Here is a 21,353-nt window from a genome sequence, read left to right as displayed (position 1 = left end):
AAGCTCAAACGTGCTGCGTAACATGAGAATGAACCTCATTGGTTCTTGTAGAAGCTCAAACGTGCTGCGAAACACGAGAATGAACCTCATTGGTTCTTGTAGAAGCTCAAACGTGCTGCGTAACACGAGAATGAACCTCATTGGTTCTTGCAGAAGCTCAAACGTGCTGCGTAACATGAGAATGAACCTCATTGGTTCTTGTAGAAGCTCAAACGTGCTGCGTAACACGAGAATGAACCTCATTGGTTCTTGCTGAAGCTCAAAAGTGATGCGTAACACGAGAATGAACCTCATTGGTTCTTGCTGAAGCTCAAAAGTGATGCGTAACACAAGAATGAACCTCATTGGTTCTTGCAGAAGCTAAAAAGTGCTGCGTAACACGAGAATGAACCTCATTGGTTCTTGCAGAAGCTCAAAAGTGCTGAGTAACACGAGAATGAACCTCATTGGTTCTTGCAGAAGCTCAAAAGTGCTGAGTAACACGAGAATGAACCTCATTGGTTCTTGCTGAAGCTCAAAAGTGATGCGTAACACGAGAATGAACCTCATTGGTTCTTGCTGAAGCTCAAAAGTGATGCCGTAACACGAGAATGAACCTCATTGGTTCTTGCAGAAGCTCAAAAGTGATGCGTAACACGAGAATGAACCTCATTGGTTACTGCAGAAGCTCAAAAGTGCTGCGTAACACGAGAATGAACCTCATTGGTTCTTGCTGAAGCTCAAAAGTGATGCGTAACACGAGAATGAACCTCATTGGTTCTTGCTGAAGCTCAAAAGTGATGCGTAACACGAGAATGAACCTCATTGGTTCTTGCAGAAGCTCAAAAGTGCTGAGTAACACGAGAATGAACCTCATTGGTTCTTGCAGAAGCTCAAAAGTGCTGCGTAACACGAGAATGAACCTCATTGGTTCTTGCTGAAGCTCAAAAGTGCTGCGTAACACGAGAATGAACCTCATTGGTTCTTGCTGAAGCTCAAACGTGCTGCGTAACACGAGAATGAACCTGATTGGTTCTTGCAGAAGCTCAAAAGTGATGCGTAACACGAGAATGAACCTCATTGGTTCTTGCTGAAGCTCAAACGTGCTGCGTAACACGAGAATGAACCTCATTGGTTTTTGCTGAAGCTCAAAAGTGCTGCGTAACACGAGAATGAACCTCATTGGTTCTTGCAGAAGCTCAAACGTGCTGCGTAACACGAGAATGAACCTCATTGGTTCTTGCTGAAGCTCAAACGTGATGCGTAACACGAGAATGAACCTCATTGGTTCTTGCTGAAGCTCAAACGTGATGCGTAACACGAGAATGAACCTCATTGGTTTTTGCTGAAGCTCAAAAGTGATGCGTAACACGAGAATGAACCTCATTGGTTCTTGCTGAAGCTCAAAAGTGATGCGTAACACGAGAATGAACCTCATTGGTTCTTGCTGAAGCTCAAACGTGATGCGTAACACGAGAATGAACCTCATTGGTTTTTGCTGAAGCTCAAAAGTGCTGCGTAACACGAGAATGAACCTCATTGGTTCTTGCAGAAGCTCAAACGTGCTGCGTAACACGAGAATGAACCTCATTGGTTCTTGCAGAAGCTCAAAAGTGATGCGTAACACGAGAATGAACCTCATTGGTTCTTGCTGAAGCTCAAACGTGCTGCGTAACACGAGAATGAACCTGATTGGTTCTTGCAGAAGCTCAAAAGTGATGCGTAACACGAGAATGAACCTCATTGGTTCTTGCAGAAGCTCAAAAGTGCTGCGTAACACGAGAATGAACCTCATTGGTTCTTGCAGAAGCTCAAAAGTGATGCGTAACACGAGATGAACCTCATTGGTTCTTGCTGAAGCTCAAACGGGCTGCGTAACACGAGAATGAACCTCATTGGTTCTTGCAGAAGCTCAAAAGTGATGCGTAACACGAGAATGAACCTCATTGGTTCTTGCTGAAGCTCAAACGTGCTGCGTAACACGAGAATGAACCTCATTGGTTCTTGCAGAAGCTCAAAAGTGATGCGTAACACGAGATGAACCTCATTGGTTCTTGCTGAAGCTCAAACGTGCTGCGTAACACGAGAATGAACCTCATTGGTTCTTGCAGAAGCTCAAAAGTGATGCGTAACACGAGAATGAACCTCATTGGTTCTTGCAGAAGCTCAAAAGTGATGCGTAACACGAGAATGAACCTCATTGGTTCTCGCACGTCAAGCGAACATGCTTGAGCTTCTGTTTACCACTACTGATGTGTGAGTTGATGAATGTTTATATGTGAATAAAAACCTAAATTCAATCGGTTCATCATATAAAGCGACTGTGTCTCTTCAGAAAATTTTTACTAAACCGCTCAATTCATATGGATTAGTTTTACGAACTCTTTATGAACTTTTTGAAGAGTCAAAGTGGTAGTTGTGTAGCTGTCAATGGAGGGACAGAAATCTCTCAGATTTCATCAAAAGATGAACAAAAGTATTGCGGGTTTGAAAAGGTGAGTAAATAATGACAGACAATTTTCATTTTTGTGTGAACTATCCCTTTAAGTAAATCCTGACAGTAGTTTACAGCAAAGATGGCATACGCTGTTAGTAAATCTCCTCATTTTGCTTCTCAAGAAAATGTATCTTGATTTAAGAATTATTAGATATTTGTACTGGAAAACAAGACAAAAACACTGAGTAAAAGCCTGTTTGCACCCAGGACAAAAACGATAACGATAAAGAAAATATAAAAAATTTTATAAATATAAAAGAAAAGCAGAGTTCACACCACAACTACAACGATAAAGGCACTGAGGAACGATATTGATGGAATCACTTCCAGAAAGATATTTTTTTGGTCTGATGAACGATAAAAACATTGACAGCCAATTAGAATAATTGTAATAATTTGTTACTGTTTGTCATGGATCACAAAATGTTACAGGCCATAACAATATAATATTAGCTGAAATATAGCTGAAAATCTAATTTCTCATTGTCTGATTTAGTCATGTATCATTGTGTAATCAAAATATTTTATTTGACTTTTCTTTTGGTAATATTTCATTTATTTTATTAATAAAATCCCGAAATAAAATAAATAAAAGGTCCTAATTCTACAACATTAAATTGTTTAAAAAATAACTTTTATCTTATGAAAATGTGTCCATAAATCTCACGTCAATTCTGTTACCGTACCATACTTTGCCTAATTGTGTACTTTAAAAATACTTTAAATTTGTGGGATTATCTCCCATAAATGTGTAAGATACAGGAAATGATGTCACTTTACCTCAATAGCTATGTTTCCATCCACACGTTTTTATCCGCATTAAGTGATATCGAATGAAAAATGCCTTATGGAAACAGTAAAATTCGATTGAATTTCATGAATTTCGACTCAAATGAAATACTATCGGTCTCACGGATTTTATCTTGATCGATATATACGGCTTATGCGATAAACGCGGATGGAAACGTTATTATGGTGCGATCCATTTTGCCTAGTAAAACTTTGTTCGCAAATGTTGGCTTGAATGTTGTGCAAATGAATGGAAACTAGTGATGGGCGGATCGATCCTGAAGTATCGATATTTCGATACTGACGTGGTATCGAAAAGGATCGATCCTCACATAAAAATATCGATCCAAATGTGTTTTTTTTTTTTACCAGTATTTTTTTATTAATTTAGCACGCAATTCAGTGCGTAAAATAAGCTTCTAAGTGGAAAAATAAGCGAATGTTAGCGGGTAATTGTGTAGGATAGAACCTTTTCTCCTAGTCATCTGTATACAAGACGAAACCAATCAATCACAGAGAGCATTCGATGCTGGTGCTTCGCTGAGCTCACAGGCCCAGTGCGGTTGGGAAACGAAGCCTTGCTTAGATGACAGAGAAACAATCGGGAGTTATTTCGCAATAAACAAACCAAAACTGTACATAACGGTTTAAAATGTTGACGTCAGTAAGATCTTTTTTATGAAATTAATATTTTTATTCAACAAGGATCGATGCATTAAATTGATCAAAAATGACAGTCAAGGGTTTTACACTGTTAAAAAAAAATCTACTTCATATAAATGCTGTTCTTTCAACTTTGTTCATCAAATAATTCTGCTTAAAATGTATCATGGTTTCCAACAAAATATGAAACTGTTTTCAACATTGATAATAATAAGAAATGTTTCCTGAGCAGCAAATCAGCATATTAAAATGAATTATCATCATGACTGGAGTAATGATGCCGACAATTCAGCCTTGATCACATGAATAAATTACAGTTTACTATGGCATAGAAAACAGATAGCCTATGTTAAATTGTTAAATTGTAATATTACAGTTTTTACTAAGAGAAATAAAAATCTTACAGACCCCAAACTTTTGAACAGTAGGCTAGTAGTAGGCTTGTACTATAATTAGTTTTATAAAAGTCACTGACTAATTAAAGGGGAGTTGAGAGCACAAATCACAAAATATTTAGGCCTAGTAGTCATGAAAAAGTGTTCAGATTTAGCATATTAATGATGCATTCACCTCATAAATCATGACACACTGCTCTAGCACAGGAAAGTGCATAAAAGTTCAAATGCATGCTTTTAAAAAGTATCGGTATCGGTATCGATATCGGCGATACTGGCCCTGTATTTACTTGGTATCGGATCGATACAGAAATTTGCAGTATCGCACATCACTAATGGAAACACCTTAACATGTCTCAAATCAATTCGATATACCAATTTGATCGCAAAACAGCATGTGACGTCATTACGCACAGGTTTTTATCCGCTTTAAAGCCAGCTTTCACCAGCTTTATTCGCATGAGGTTTTTTACCGAACTTCAGATAATTCGATTTCATTAGTGCCATGTGCTTTTAGCATTTATGCTAGCAAGTGGGGTTTTTGACTAAAAAGTTAAAAATTGGAAATTCTGTTACTGTTAAACTCTGTTTCTCTGTTACCATTAACTAATTTGACTGCAACAGAGTTGACAAACAATACTATAAAGAAATCTGTTAAAAGTAAAAGTAAAAAAAGGACTTTTGTGTGTTTGGCAAGCACTGAATAATTCAAACTGAATATGTGTCAATAAGATACTGTAAATAATTTCTGTTAGTGAACAGTTTTTAAAAAAAAAATAGATACACTAGTTGATCTCATATTTTGTTATATCTGTTATGTTTTATTTTTGTACCTTGATTATTTTCTCAGCCGATTTGTTTGAGAAGGCTTTTCCTGTGGAGAAAACGCCCCAGAAACACGTCGCCGTGAGCCTGGTGGCCGCGTCTCGCTTTTGTACAGCGATATCCGAACACTAGCAGACGCAGCGTGGTGATAAACACATCAACCTGAGCTTTTATGAAGAACTGAGGGATGAGCGGATGGGGGAGGTTGACGACGAGTGTGTATGTGTGTGTGTGTGTGTGTGTTGTGAGGATGGGGGCGGCGTAAGGGAAGATTTGCATGAGGCAGATTAGCATTCTTCACGACACCGCTGGAATCTAGCTGTGCCGAAAGCTTTCCGAACATCCTCTTTCTCTTTCTGCCTCCCCCTCTTTTCCCTCTCTCTGGTTTTTAATGGGCACGCTGCACTCAGCAGGCCTTGCCACTCGATAACCTCCCCTCGCTTTGCATGCAAAGCTGACATTAGCGGGACCTCATGGAGCGGCTCAGTGTGATGGCAACGACGGGCCTTTTCTCCAGCCTCCGTCGGGAGCGAGAGTGTTTTCGCACGTGACGGCTCGTCAAATGTCGAGTCAAGGTTATGTTCGCAAAGGCCTGTGACATCGCAGTCCATTAATTAGTAACGACTGCAGCTGATTATTAATGAACATTAGGTGCAAAGCCGTTTCTACAGTTTAGACTAGCAGGCTTTTAGAGCTGATTTCCAATCAGGTGCAAAAACACTGATGGAATTGTGGAATCCAGTCATGAAATGGATTATTTACTGTATAAATGAAGAATGTCATGGAATTTGGCAGAATTTGGATCAATAAATCAAAATTCAAAAGCAGAGTACACTTTATCAAACCATGATATTAAACCACAAAAAAAAAAACTATTGCTATTGAAATATGAAAGTTCGGTTTAACTTGATGACAGAAATATATTAAAACTGAACAGTAGAATGCACTTCTCAAAGTGATGATAACAGTAACACAGTTTAAAACGTGTTATGCATTCATATGTGTAACTCTTCCATCACAGAAAACTTTCTGCATTATTTTGAATAAAAAAAAACACATTTTGATATGTTTTTTAAGCCATTTGGTTTACGAGGACACATGAAGTCTCTTATATACCATGTTTACGTTGTAATATTCATGTCATTACACACATTTGTGTCCACATAAACCGTAAACAAACACACACACACACACACATACAAAAGTGAAATGTGTTTATTTGAAATGTGTTATGCTTTTGAAACAAGTCTCTTCAGAAATATGACAAGGAAAAACAGGTATTTTTGGTTTGTTTACATGTCTTTGGTCTGTGTTGTGTTCATATTCATTCGAACTGCACCAGAGTTCGTTTGTATATATCTTTTCAGTGGGTCCACTTGTTTGGTGGCACCAGGGTTCGGATGGCAGCGTTCACACTAAAATGTTCTACTAAAAATACTGTACATGGAGGTCAATATTAGGGGTGAATTCACATATGAATCTCGATTCTATTCTTGAATTACTGTGTCACATTCTGGTCGTTGCTGGAGGTGGAAATATTGATCTATCAATCGCTTATTGTAAGAAGATTTAATTCAATAACTATATGGTGAGTGACTACAATAGTACTATATTTAAATCACGAAACACTGCCACTTTACCAATACATTACAGTACAAGATTTCAGCTCAGATTTTTACCCAGATTTCCAGTCACGTATTAAACCATTAAACCATTATTTTTAAGGAACATCACAATTGTTCATCCATGTTTTAATTGAAAGACCTCTGTTGTGCAGCACTTTGCTTGCTCAAAACATTCAACTAATTATTAAGTTTCATTTGATTACATTTTAAAAGATGAATTAAAACGTGTTATGCATTCATTTGATTACCAATGGTTTTGCTATTAAATCATAATACACTTAAAAAACATACAAAATGTAAGTATTTAACTGTTAAAGATGTATAAATTCAATTGATTAGACATCCATTTTAATTATTGGAATTGAATTTAACCATTAAAAAAATGTAACCCAGAAAAATTGAAATGGAAAACACTGGGAATTTGGGGGATTTTTTTTTTTTTTTTAAAGGGCCCTATGCATTGGGAAAACAACACAGTAATACATGGTTATGATTAGAAAAAGATTTTGCTTGCTTTTTTAAAACGTAAGATGGCAGATCAACCCAAAGGCGGCGGGCTTTACCATTACTGTTCACAGAAGCCGATACGGTACGAGTACATGTACCATTACACCCCTAGTTTTAACAATAAAAAATAGAGATGTAAGATTTAAGTAGCAAAACATTTATTATTTGGCAACTGTATAACGAAAGAAATGATAATATCTAGAGATGGAGCCATTTTCAGCATAATAGGCATAAGATTAAGAATGAATGTGTGCAAATTGCGATGAATTTAATGAACCTCGTTACACTTTCCTCATAGCCTTTCAGTAAATTCACTTATTGTCACGAACTGCTCCGAGACACGAAGGTTGAGGATCCAAATGCAGTTTTATTGAAAGGCTAATCCACAATCGCAGTCGAAAACAGGCAAAGGTCATAATCAGAAAAGTGTGTGTCTTTGATAAGTGTGTTTAAAGACTGTGGTTAGGACAGTCATTCAGCCTATTAAATAATGCAAATAGATTACTTTACAATAAGGGATAGTTCTTTAAATATTTTTCTTCATAAGTCTCATTCTTAATTTGATTCATTTTCTCTTTTTGACAAGAAACGCCTTAGTGTCTGCAACTTCTGTATGTCCATGGCAGGGTTTTTATAGTTAACAAACTAAAACCATAAAATCAATACTAATGTTACATTTAAAAAAATGTGAAAAAAATTCCCTAACATTTATATTTTTTATGTCAAAATTGATGCACTAAACCAACTAAAACTAAAACTGAAATACAAATTATAGACTATCTATATGAGATCTATAAAATCTAGTAAAAATGACAATTACATTTTAACCAAAAAAAATATCAAATGGAAAAAAATAAAAACTAATACAAAGTATTAATAAAAAGTATAACAGTATCACTAAAATAACATAAAATAACTGGTCTGTGCTCATAATTTAAATATGAATAGTTCAAAATTGAGGTTAAAATTTGGATATTCATTTGCCTATTCAAAATGTTTTATTCCAAACCTAAATGCTATTTAACATGAACATTTTTCATTGCCATGTGTTCACTTTTTTCACTGACACAGACGAAAATGATAAAGACTAGCATGGTTTTAAAGCTATTGTTATAAAATGTTTGCCCTCCAGATATCTTACAGTGTGTGAATTTTGCTTTTTTTTTCTCAGAGCTTGACAGCTGGTCACATAATTTCATTTTATAAAAAAAAAGCATTAACACTCTTCGAAATATCTCTTTTGTGTGTGTGTGTGTGTGTGTGTGTGTGTTCCACAGAAGAATGTCATAGAGATACGAACTTTAAATGAATTTTGCTGTTAAGGATGATGACTTTTATTGATATGCAGTGCCAGTGTCATTGCTGCAGTGCTGAAAGAAGGGCTGTGAAACACGGCAATTATGAAAATAATGAATCTCACCGTGGCCTTGCTGGAGCTCTCCTGAAGGTCCCAGAGCAGCACGTGGTTTTCAGCCAGAGATATCACACGCTTTCCGTCACCCATGGGCTCCCATAATACACTGCAGGAGACATGAGAGAGGACATTGTCAATCGCTGACCACGAATTCAAAGCCATTTCAAGGAAGTTACTGATTGAATGGTGCTCTTTGCATGATGATGATAAGGCTATGAGGTGTAGAGCAATTAACCGAATTACACAGTCTACATATCTATTATCATTAGCCATCCAGACATCAGATGCAGAACATCGAGACACAGAAAACATCTGTGTGAGAGAAAACAATTGGCAAAGATAAGTTCTGCAATCAGCGTATTTAGACACTACGATTGGATTTACTATAATAAGACTTTCCATACACACCAGTAGCATATATTTACATTCATAACTTCTTTCTGTATACAGGTGAAACTCGAAAAATTAGAATATCGTGAAAAGGTTTTCATAGCTGTAAGCCATAATCATCACAATTACAACAAATAAAGGCTTGAAATATCTCACTTTGCATGTAATGAGTCTATACAATATATCAGTTTCACCTTTTAAGTTGAATTACTGAAATAAATGAACTTTTGCACGATATTCAAATTTTTCGAGTTTCACCTGTAAATGATAAATTATATATAATTTATCAAATTAATTATTCAATTCAATAACTGAATAATCAAATCAAATAACATAATCCCAGTCAAAAGAGACACATCTGAATTCGATGAATAATATGCAGGCTTTTACTTTAAAGTCCCCCTGTGCACTGTAAAAAGTAATACCTAGATCTAACTTATAAAAAGTGAGGCAAGTGGCTGCATTGGATGTTTTATGTTGATTCAACTTGCAGCCTTTTTTAAGTATATTGAACACTTTAACATTACTTTATACAAACGCAACAAAATCATGTTGAGTTAACTAATAGTACTAGTATTACTCAGTTAGATAAACCTACTTTTATTGGTACAGGTAACTTATTTATGGGTTGCTACAAGTAACCTGTACTCATTTTAATTAGGTTTTATGAACTTTATTTTCTTAGTAAAATTAACTAAATCATATGTGAATAAACATTTTAATATATTTTTTTTAATTGTCAATAACCATTACAAATTCATTTGAAGAAGAAAAAGATGAGAAGATAGATTGAAGACAATATTCAATTTATTCAATGTCAACCAGTGTCACTTTTAACAGTGACTACAAAACAGCAAATAAATGTGGCCGCACATGTACACTCTAATATAAAACAAACACTGTTGAAGTGTATTTTCAACCTGTTCTGAACAGTACAGTAAAATATCCAAACTGCCCAATCTGAAATGTTTGGATCAAGGTAAATGTGAGCCATAACATCACATTGTATCACACTAACTGCAATGTCAAAAATGACATGATGATGGTTTAGGACGCACAGGGTCCAATCCTACAAAAAGCCTCTGATATATCTCAAGTATACACCAGTTTTGAGGGATACTTGAAGTCGAGAGCATAGGTAAGTCCAAACAGGAGGCAGCATGCTTTCGACAGGTTTGGCACACCTCTGACCACGGGCTGTCCTTATATGATAATCCCAATCGTGTCGGGGTGATGGCACATGTAAATTTTCAGTGGGCAACTGCCAAGCTCAGCGTGCACCTCTGTTTCAGCCCGACTCTATTGGTGGAGACAAAAAAGAAACAAGAGTTTGGTCAGACAAATAGGAAATGAGATGAGTAGCAGACAGGTAGAAGAGATAAGACACAAAGTCCAAATTGTACTTTTGTTGCTAAAGGTGGTGGATACAAGATGGATACTCTGACTAGAACATGTGACCAGAGTGAAGTCTACCATGACAATGCCATAGAGTGTGGGTACTAAAATATCATGATCTACTCTAGCATGAGTGTTGTATTTTTCTGGTTCAAAGCATTCATTACAATAAAACAAATCCAATTGTCCTTGCCTGTACCTGATTGGTCATCACATTACTGTTAATTAAGCTACAGAGTTTAAATATCTTTCAAGAGCAAACATAATCACCCCATATCATCACAATATTAATAAACCCACTAAGCAAAATTATGTCCAAAAGACATCTTTTCAACGTCTTTGTCACAAAGAAGTACATTGAAAAGACGTCCACTGAGGAGCCAGAATGAAAGTTTTTACGACTTTTTTTGAGGTGTTCTGTAATGAACGTTCACGGAAGCTCCATTCAAGGTTGAAAACTAGTTCAGATGTGGACAATGTGGACAATTTTCAACATCATTTAAGGTCTCATTTGGACAATTTATACTTATTCTAGACCAAATAAACACTCTCAGGATATATTAAATTAAAACTCACATTTATTTCAATGTAATTTCCATGTGTAATTGCAAAGCAATTCACAGACAGTGAAGTTTCTTTTCATGATTTTTGGACAAACACGCACTGACACCTTTAGACAGCTTAGCATCTGTAATTTATACATATTTGGATCGTGAGAGAAATCAGATTCGAACCAGGGACCTTAAGCTGCCTGCCCTAAGTAGACAGTAATGATTTCATGATTTTTGGACAAACACACACTGTCTGTGAGTTGCTTGGCAATTAGAAATTACATTGAAATAAACATGTGTTTTAATTTAATGCATCCTGAAAGTGTTTATTTGGTCCAGAAACAGTTTAAATTGTCTAAATGAGACATTAAATTACATAAAATATGTCCACATCTGAACTAGTTTTTAACCTTGTATGGAGGTTCCCTGAACGTCTATTGGACTTACAGAACACATATAATCTGATCAAATTGTAATTGAATCTATTCTGAAGTTTGTCTTACCTGGATGTGAAGCTCGAAGACCACAGGTAACAAAAGTGCTTGGGTATCTAAAGACCAGGAAAATGTTAGATGTTAGAAATAAAGTTAAAAAATCAGTTGTAAATGTAACTTCTTTAAGTAATAGGTTAGAAATAGTTTAAAAATCTAGACCAAAAATATGTCATTAATTGACTATGCAGCATTAAAATAACGTGGATCAAATCTCTAAAATCAGACAGACTACTAAACATACATCTCTACAGTCTAATCTGTGCATCTGCTATAGTAATGCAAAAGTATAATAACATAATCTCTGAGTCCTGTCAAAGACACACAACACACAAAACAAAGTGTTGTCCATAAAACACCACATCTTACTTTCCCTTATTTGCCCGCACAACTATTGCCTGAAGGCCCGAAATTGCGACCGTTTCGATCGCATATGATCCCGAAATTTAATCTGTGCAATCTAAAAATATAACTGAGGGCATTTGTGCAACTAATTATTACATACGTAACTTGTATGTGTTTTTAAACACTGCTGTTGTCAGCCGATCGACCACACTGTGCAGCCATATAGCTTACCATGTGTGCAGGATAGCTATAGCTATACAATTAGCAAACCTAACCTCAGCTCCCTAGTGGAGTAAGCGATTTTGCGTGACTTTAGTTTACATCACCAGTCATTCGGCTACATTTGCTCAACTTACCGTGTTAATCAGACCCTGAAATTCAGATCCGCTGCATCGACCAAACAGTTGAAGTGCCGAGGAAGATATTGCATCTGCCTGGAGTCCCCGCCAGCGAAAAAGGGATAATGCCAACTCATAAAATTTAAAATATTTACGTTTGATGAACACACCTGTCACATCGTCAGCTGCTCAAATAAATTGTGCATTGTCAACTCACTTTTATAACATTTATTGTACACAACAACCACATACAAATAACTACCCAAATAAATTGCATGGGTTTTATTTAAAATATATTGTTATATAAAAACAGATATATTTTAAGTAGAGAGGAAGTATTTTGATACTTTTTTTGTATAAAACCAATAAAATAAACTAGATTACAAATATTTAAAATATATAAAACCTACTTTGTGGGTGTAGCACTTTTTACAGTGTGGTGAAAATCAAGCTTTTAATGTTGTTTATATGTCTATGTGGTGTTTTTAATATGCTTTAAGACAAACCATGTGTAAATTCATAAGTCGAGAGCATTGCTGAGTATTTTCTGCTTAAACTGCAGTGAACCAAAGACAGTCTCAAAAACACGGTTTGAAATCGCTGGTGTTTCTGACGTCACAAACGACCTTGTAACCAATCAGATCAACGTGTGATCATCAACCAGTGGATCTCTGAGCTGAGTGAGTGAGTGGAGGCGGGGCTCATTTGCATATTCATAGAACCGCGTATACTAAATGAGGCAAGGGTGTCGAGTTACATTCAAGATATTTTAAGGCATAAAAAAAGACTTCTAAGGAAAAAAAGATTAAATATATAATTTTGGTGATCAAAGATGAGTGGGATAAAGGGATACAATTATTGACTTTAATTAAAGAGATATCATAGAGAGTCATAATACCAATATACAAAAAATGTATTTCAAATGATTCAGCTCTATGACGACTATGACGAATAACGAAGATATTTGAAATGACTCTCAATTAGTGTGACTGCATCAAAGTTGACACATACAGTACATTTGGGCTAAACACGACTAATGAAACAACAACAAAAAAAGACTTAAAAACAATAAAAAAACACCTTTTAACTAAATATTTAGTTCATCACTAGACAAGAAACACAATTCTACTGAAAAATTTGTAGTAGCCCCACTATTTTTAGTTAACACTGACCTACATTGCATGTATACAACTAACCAGGAAGAGGTGTATATGTCTTGCTTGGGTAAATGGTAAATGACTCAAGTTTGATCTGAGGGAAGAAGGCAAAGTAGGAGGAGAGGTGTTGCCAGGGAACCCATATGTAGCAAATATCCACAAAATAAAAGGTGTGCAAGCATCGACTGGTCTCCGAACATCGCAGAGATTACTTCATCATTACTGAAAGTATTGACTGACCTATATAACACAGTTTGCTTTTGTTTCTACTCAGGCTTCAATTGATCTAGCAGCAGTGGCTCTGATAACCCATCACACAGCCATTAGCCTGTCTCACGCTGCCATCACTGCTCGCTCAGCACGTCCTGCGTACAAAATCTCACAAATGCTCCATCGGCCACAAAGTGCTCAATGGGCATTGATTAAGAGGCGTCCACCAGCTTTCACAATGAAGCGGTTCTATTCTGTGAGACCAAAAACTAAAAACAAACATAAAACACAGGAGGAGACAACAATTTTATACATTTTTCATTGATATTTTGTCTATTTTCTTCAGGGGAGCCTAAATTGGCATGTTTTCAGAACAGGCATATATGTATTTGAGAGCGAGAGTACAGAGAAAGTTTGTGAAAGGCATGCACATTCCCTACACAGCACTTTAACACTAGTCTCACATCATCAAAATCTTGACTATTTGATCAACATGTACACCAACAATGACAATAGTTTCTTTTTTTCTGACATATTGTGACAGGTATGCGTGGATTTGTCTTTGGCTGACTAAGCAAACACCAAGGATAATGTGTTATTGTTTTCAGCAAGAGCCATGTGAGAATCAGGGATATGAGGAAGCAAGACATGTCATCCATCTTAAACTGCCGATATCACAACAGCAAACACACTATATGAGACCCTCGTTACACACAGAGACAGACCCCTGAATCGGTACAGACTATATAAATGCATTAAGTGTGAATATAAAGGTCCATAAAATAAACCTCAATATGATCAACGTTGTGGACCATATTGCAGAAACTGCATAGTTCTTCTGCTTTATGGTTTCTATTTCATGACTAGTTTGGTGCAAATCACATGTGCTTTGAGCCCATATAAAAATGGCTCCAAATCGACTTATACCCAACCTTTGGATTATCAATTACATTTGGGTCTCTACACTGGACCTAAATCCATTACTTTCTCTGGCGATGTCATTAAAAGCCTGCCAAACGATTACTGTCACCACACAACCCAGCCACGCTGCTCTGATCAACATCATTCACCCTCACCCAAGTAAGGTTTGAATCTTGAGGGGTTTTCAGCTTGATATTACTTTCCCTTCTCATGGTTCCTGTCAGGGCCTTGAAGAAAAACTATTGTGTAAATCCCAAACAACCATACCTAAATATTTTCTTAGCATGGGCTTCTTCCAAATGATCCACCCAAAATAAGGATGCTCTTCTTTGCCTCAAAGACCAGAAGAATGTCTGGTATCAAAGAATGAACTTAAGTCCTTTAGTCACATCCACTGAGACCTGCCAGTCATGTACAGATGCAAGGACTTGGTTTCTGGTCTTGGCTGTTTACCAGCCCCCTTAAAAATTGGAAGTAAGCTCCAGCCTCCCCACCCCAGCATGGGTATCTTGGGTATCTGGCGTCCTTGTACTACCTTAATCACCAGAGATGTTAAGGGCAACCGTAGCTTCATAGCTCTGGTTAAAGCTATTAACCTGCTTACCCAACCACATATACCAACAACAGTCAAAATACCCTTGGATGCCATGTAGGCCTTGTGCCTTCCTTGGTCGACTGCTCTCAATCAACCTTTTAGCTTGTGCAAGGTGGCCTGAACTGTTGTAGCCATCAGAACCATCAAGACCATTACGTTTACACACAGTCCCTTTGTCCTACTGGACAAGGTGGGTAGACAGGTTTTCTAAATGAAAACATTTTAGAATTCACTCTTTTCTTAATAAGCCCCTCTCATGCTCTATTACAGGACCACAAGAATAGATTTACATAAATCTGTTAACAGGCTGACATGCATTAAACTGCATAGTTCAGAAAGCAGTCGTTAGAAAAATTGCGAGAACCCAACAAATGGTTGTTGTTGTACTGCTGAGGAATAGTGTTAAAAACACATTTTAACCATTCATTCTTGAGTTCCTCTGAATGATTTTTTGCCCTTACAGTAAAACATACAGTGTTTACTCATAGCGATAAACTCTTTCCAGCTTTATAACTACCTTTGCTTGAAGGCGAGCCAAAGTAGTCAGCAGGCGGACATTATGGAAATATGTTACATGGTGACGGAGCGTCAAAGAAAAAATGGCAGGACTGGAAGAAGCAGTCAAGCAACAGGAGGTGACGGTAACTGTAAGTGTTTTTGTGTCTTTTTCTCATTGGATTTTAGCAAAGTTGTAGTTACTAGGAAACATTGTTTACTGTGCTCACGTGCTATAGTAGTGTTGGTGAAGTCTCGTTAGTTCACGTTGTGTAAACAGTTTCGGTAGTGAGGCATGTCCAGCTGTATTCAGTTACTACATTTAAAGCGATAGTTCACCCAAAAATGAAATTTCTGTCAGTAATTACTGACCCTAATGTTGTTCCAGCCCCGTAAGACTTTCGTTCATCTTTGGAACACAAATTAAGATATATTAGATTAAATCTGAGAGCTGGATCTCTTCTCCATAGACTTCTAAGGGACTACTTTTTAAGTTATTTAAGACATCGTTAAAATAGTCCAAGTGACTACTTGTCTACCTGTATTCTATCTTTATTCTCGCGATCAACAGACTGTCATCTGCTGCTCAATGCTCATCACGGCAACATTTTATGTGATGGGAATAGATCTAAATACTTTAAAAACTCACGATTCGTTAATCTCGATAGCTGTAATAGTAAAAACGTATAATAGCTGTAGTAAAAGTATTCGCGAGAGTTTCACATGTAATATGTAGCTATTTCATATGCAAGCATGTCAGCCAATCACAGCAGTGGGCGGTTCCACTGAATCCCACAGAGACACGCCCCTTCAAACAGAGCGTTCAAATCAGAGGCTCAAATCAGGCTAGGAAAAATGCTTTTTATTTCTAAATTATGACATTTTTGATCCAAAAAACATACTAACATTATAAGGGCAACCCAGGAAACATTATAAAATAATAAAATAACACCATGTCAGGGGACCTTTAATACTAACGCCTTGTTTCATTTTCTCATCTATTCTATATCTTTTTTTATTATTACGTAGACTGCGTTAGACTAAACTGGGAAGGGTCACACCACTTGCATATTGTTGTCCTATTGGTAGTTTAAATGCTTCTATTGTTCTCCTCATTTGTAAGCTGCTTTGGATAAAAGTCTGCTAAATGATTCATTGTAACTGTAAAAGCACACCAAGTAGGAAAACAGCTAGTTTATTTTACTGTAACCTTTGTGCTTTCTCCACATGCTTCTTCTCTTTGGTGTCTGCCTCCCTTTCCTCGAATTACTTCGTTCTTGATGCGAATGATTCACATACTCCAATTTAATGTTGAACATATCGGTCTTTTTACCTCCAGGCCAGAATGTGTGACACCCTCTAGTACCTTGCTCGCCGATTCTCTTTGTGACCATTGGACCAAGCTCAGTGCTGCAGAGAGGGAATGCCAAAATATCTATCTAATCTGAGCCAGTATCAATGCCTCCTCTCCGTCTCCTCCAGGTTTCTGCTGTTAAAATCACTTACTGCCAAAAGAAGGTTATTAGCACTTTGGACACCCGCAAATTCTTCACATTATTCTCCTCTCTCCTTTGTCTTCCCACTAACTCTCTGACTGCTGATGACTTTGCCACATCCCTGATAAGGTAATGACCATCAGCAACCAGTTCTGTACATCACACATCCACAACCAACCTCCACCTTTCTTTCTTCTGTCCTCTCACAGAGTCTGATGTCTCTATATTATTTAATTTCAGCTGTCCTACAACCTACAGCCTATCCCTTGCACATAGATTTACTAAACAGGTTAAATTAGCCAGAGAGTGCAATTCCAAAATAGTGCCGATGGGAGTGAAAAGTTCTGTGCGTTATCTACTGACGACACAGTATCACACTCGCATGATTCCTTTAAATGCTCTCCTCCCATAAGAGGGAAACTCCAATAAATGCATATGTAATAAGGTCAGCCGCAAAAATAACCCTGTCCACGCCTTTTCAATAGGGTTGGGCTGATAGACGATGCCATGACAGACATCACAATGATGAGTCTTGATAGCGTGGCACACTGTAACGCAGTGTTTCAACGAGCCCACTATTAGAACTATGCTGTTCTATGACATTAGCAATTTGTGAGAACATAAAAATTGGATTGAGAAACTAGGCTGAGAATAAAGACTGAGAGTCAATGTTCAATGTTCAGATATTATTATTTTAAGAAATATGAAGCATTCTAGCTCATCTTTTGGGTCCTGTTCTGTGAGGAGGAAGGGGAAGGGTGTGCTTTTCTGAATGTGTTTCTTCTTCTATCTATTTGTCTACTTTGTTTTGAACTATGCTGTGTTTTGCCGTGTGTTCATTGTCAAACTTTTAAATTAGTTTGTTTAATTATTAAAAACACCATTATGTTATATGAAAAAGTTAATAATTGTATTTTATTAACAAAATATTTTAGGGTGTATTCACACCAGGAAAGTCCGATAGTTCACTTGCTTTGGTCCGGACCAAATTAAAATGTATTATTATTTATTTTTGGTACGGTTCGCTTTCACACTGCTCTTTTTGCAAGTGAACCAAAATTTACAAACAAAACTACACGTGTGCTAAGGTCGTCCATTCATTGGACAAGGATTCTCAAGTAGGGAAATCAGGAAGTGCAAAAAAGGCTCAGCATGGAGATATTTCGTACTGCAATATTTGTTCTTTTACTAATTTTGTGTTATTCTGTGCTACATGGGCATCTGCCAAAATGTTAATAAGGCAGCTCGTCTCTTCGAAGCTCCAGGTCAAACCACGACTCATTTTATCAAATGTAGTAGGCTACAACAGATCACTTTCCCATAACGCAACTCCGACTACGGAAGCCTGTTAACTCAAAGGCGGAGTGCTTTCTTGCAATTGGGTCGGTTCATGTTCACACCGTAAACGAACCGTACCAGAGTTCGTTTGGAACCGTACCGAGACCACCTCTTCAGCTGGGTCTGGGTTCGGTTGTTTGGTCCGCACCCGAGTTCGATTGCTGTATTCACACCTGCCCAAAAGGTCCACACCGGGGGAAACGAACTAGAGTTCGATTCAATTGAACCAAACAAGGCAGGTGTGAATACACCCTAAGTTTGTCTTGTATATATATTAGATTTTTTTTTAATTACATCAGATAACATTGTAAGCAGTCATATATTCATGTTACAATGTTCCCCACATATGGGGCATGTTGTCACATTTCACTTCCATTATTTTGGGGTAAATAAAGTAAAAAGTATAAACTGTAACAAGGCCACATAATTGTACTAGACATGTGTGAAATTAATGTGGGGAAAAAAAATACTTTGTTGGAATCCCAAGTGGATTTACACAAACTGAGAAAGTCTAAATGTGTCAGGTTGTGCCCAACTCTCCCCTACATGCATGTAGCATGAAGTCTGGGAAAAAAACAATATATCAAATGCTCGAAAGTTGAACAAAGACAAAAACTGCCATGTTGTTCATGGTCATGGAAGCCTTGGCTAAGAAAAGTTCCATCATTACTTCAGTCTCACTTTAGAAGAGCTACATGTGGGTTATTTAGGCTTTATTGTGATTCTGGCATACTGATCCATCAGCCGCCTATTGCTTATCAAACACTGCATTTTTATAAGGCGTCCCTCTTATAGTTCACACATTGCAGTTTGTCTAATCAATCTGGCAACTGCTGTTGATGGTCCCAGGGCGGTATCCACTGTCCCCTGTCAGACGGATGAATGATGGGGGAAACGAGGTTACCAGGAACATCTTCAATCAAGCAATCTTTGAGGCCAGAGTAAAAGACTGCTGCAAAACTCATGCACATTCAAACTTGCAAAATATTGCACCAAGTTTGGCCACAAAAGACATCAGTTCTCACATGTCTCGCAACTGATTGAGACATGCAATGAGTGAATTTTGCTGTCCATTTTAAACAAAAGCCAATTTTGGTGGTATTGAAAAGAACAACTGGGTCATTATCACATCATGGAAGAAAGTCAGATTTAGAACATGATTTTGGTAACACTTTATAATAACTGCATGCTAAGCATTATAGGCCGTGAGACAGAGGGTTGATTGGTACCATTTTGAGGGATTAAACCGCATGGTGATTTTTGTGTAGGTATATGACGCTGTATTTGAAAAATGTGTGATAGCATTAGATTCAAGGTAGTTTTTGGTTACGGAGGACGATTTTCAAACATATGTCAAGAAAAAGGATAAATGAATTTATCTTTAAATAAATTTTATAAAAATGTTATAAAATGTAATTAATTTTTATAATAAAAAAATTATATATTTTTTTAAATTATAAAAGGATACATTTTTCTCTCTTGTAGTCACTGAACACCTTACCTTGAGGTAGGATGATATAAGTGTTGATTTCTAATGAAAGCTACCATGGATCGGATGCTATCACACATTTTCCAACACTAGAGATGTGTACCTTCATGAAAATCAAAAAGAAATTTAATCCCTCAAAATGGTACCGGTAGCCCAAATTTGGGGTCCCGTCTCATGGCCTATTAATAGACATTAATAAGCAGTTTATAAATACAGATACAAAATGCTTTATTCTTTATTAATAAGCATATCTATAATGTGTTTAATAATTGTATTTTCATACTTTATTAACGATCAATTTATCATTTCTAAAATTTAGGAGTTGTCAATGGTTCATAAGATCATTTAGAAAGGGCAAGTAAATGATAATAAACTATTTAAATGCACATTTATATATCTTGACATATAGTAATAGTTACTCAGTGTGTTAACACATGCTTTATTAACATGCATTCCTACTGTAATTCATGATTAATTCAGGTTTAGAAGATGTCAGTTAACTATTTTTGTGAGCTGATCTTAGGTGAGGACTAGTTATGCCCCGTAAAGATTTTACAAAGGAGATTTAAAGCAATGTTTGGACTTTTATGTTGCAATTCAGCGAGGCGGAGATTTGAATTTGTTGGATTTTTTAGCTTAGATGAAGCAAAATGCCATTAGTATGTGCAACTCCCTCGTCTGATGGATGCGAGTATGATGGCCTGCCATTTCAAAACACAAGCAGGATTTTCTTCTTTATTCGGTGTTGTGAATTATGGTGCATGAAATAAAGCGTGCGGGTCTGAGACAAAAGAAATAGGCGGAGGGTTGAAAATAAAACCGAACGGATGGGTGCATGAAATACAGTGCAAATAGATTTCTGTAACATCAAGAAAAGAACAGAACAATAGACTGAAGGGAGGCAGAGCCAAAAATGCTGCAAGAGACGGAGACAAAGCGAGGCAGAGAGAGAGAGAGAAAGAAATGGAAATAAAAGCCATGACGAGAAGGATAGCAAAGCTGGGAAAGAGGGAGGAGAACGGGGAAGCTGCAGGGCTAAATCGATAGCGTGTGGCGTACCAGGCCGCGCTGCCGTGGGCCGTGTTGTCAAGGTGACAGAGAAGCTCCAAGGTCTGCGGGTTGTTTGATGAATCGTCGGGGGACTCGTGGCTGCCTGATTCCCATTCCGGGGGCATCCTCCACACCGCCGCACATGTGAGCACACGACTCTCAGACGCTGCCCGACAGGAGACACACACACAACACACTGTCAGAGGCTCACATAAGCATGCATATGCACAAAACACGCTTAAAAACACATGCACGACAGATTCAGCTCACTTGTAATCTGAAAATAAAATAAAATCATGTGAATAAATTTGATCATATTATTGGAGGGTTAATGTACTATTGGGTAATTTCTAATGTATTGTTTTGCTGGAAGACAATCCAGAGAGGAACATGTTATG

The 21,353-nt window shown here is 37.1% G+C and overlaps 1 protein-coding gene across 1 annotated transcript in view; it reads right to left on the bottom strand.

Moving 5' to 3' along the window:
• The window catches only part of eipr1 (EARP complex and GARP complex interacting protein 1), a 68,790-nt gene that overhangs the window by 35,687 nt on the left and 11,750 nt on the right, over positions 1–21,353 (bottom strand). The window contains exons 4-5 of the mRNA XM_056255844.1: positions 20,965–21,121; positions 8,701–8,800 (exon numbers count right to left, since the gene is read on the bottom strand). Of these exons, the coding sequence (XP_056111819.1) occupies positions 8,701–8,800; positions 20,965–21,121 (257 nt within the window). The remainder of the gene's footprint in view (positions 1–8,700; positions 8,801–20,964; positions 21,122–21,353) is intronic.

This window comes from Rhinichthys klamathensis, unplaced genomic scaffold (genome assembly GCF_029890125.1).
Source record: "Rhinichthys klamathensis goyatoka isolate OS25496 unplaced genomic scaffold, OSU_Roscu_1.1 h1tg000123l_1, whole genome shotgun sequence".
In the NCBI taxonomy this organism is placed as follows: Eukaryota; Metazoa; Chordata; class Actinopteri; order Cypriniformes; family Leuciscidae; genus Rhinichthys; species Rhinichthys klamathensis.
The sequence above is the reverse complement of the archived record's forward strand: the minus strand, read 5'-3'. Positions and strand labels throughout refer to the sequence as shown.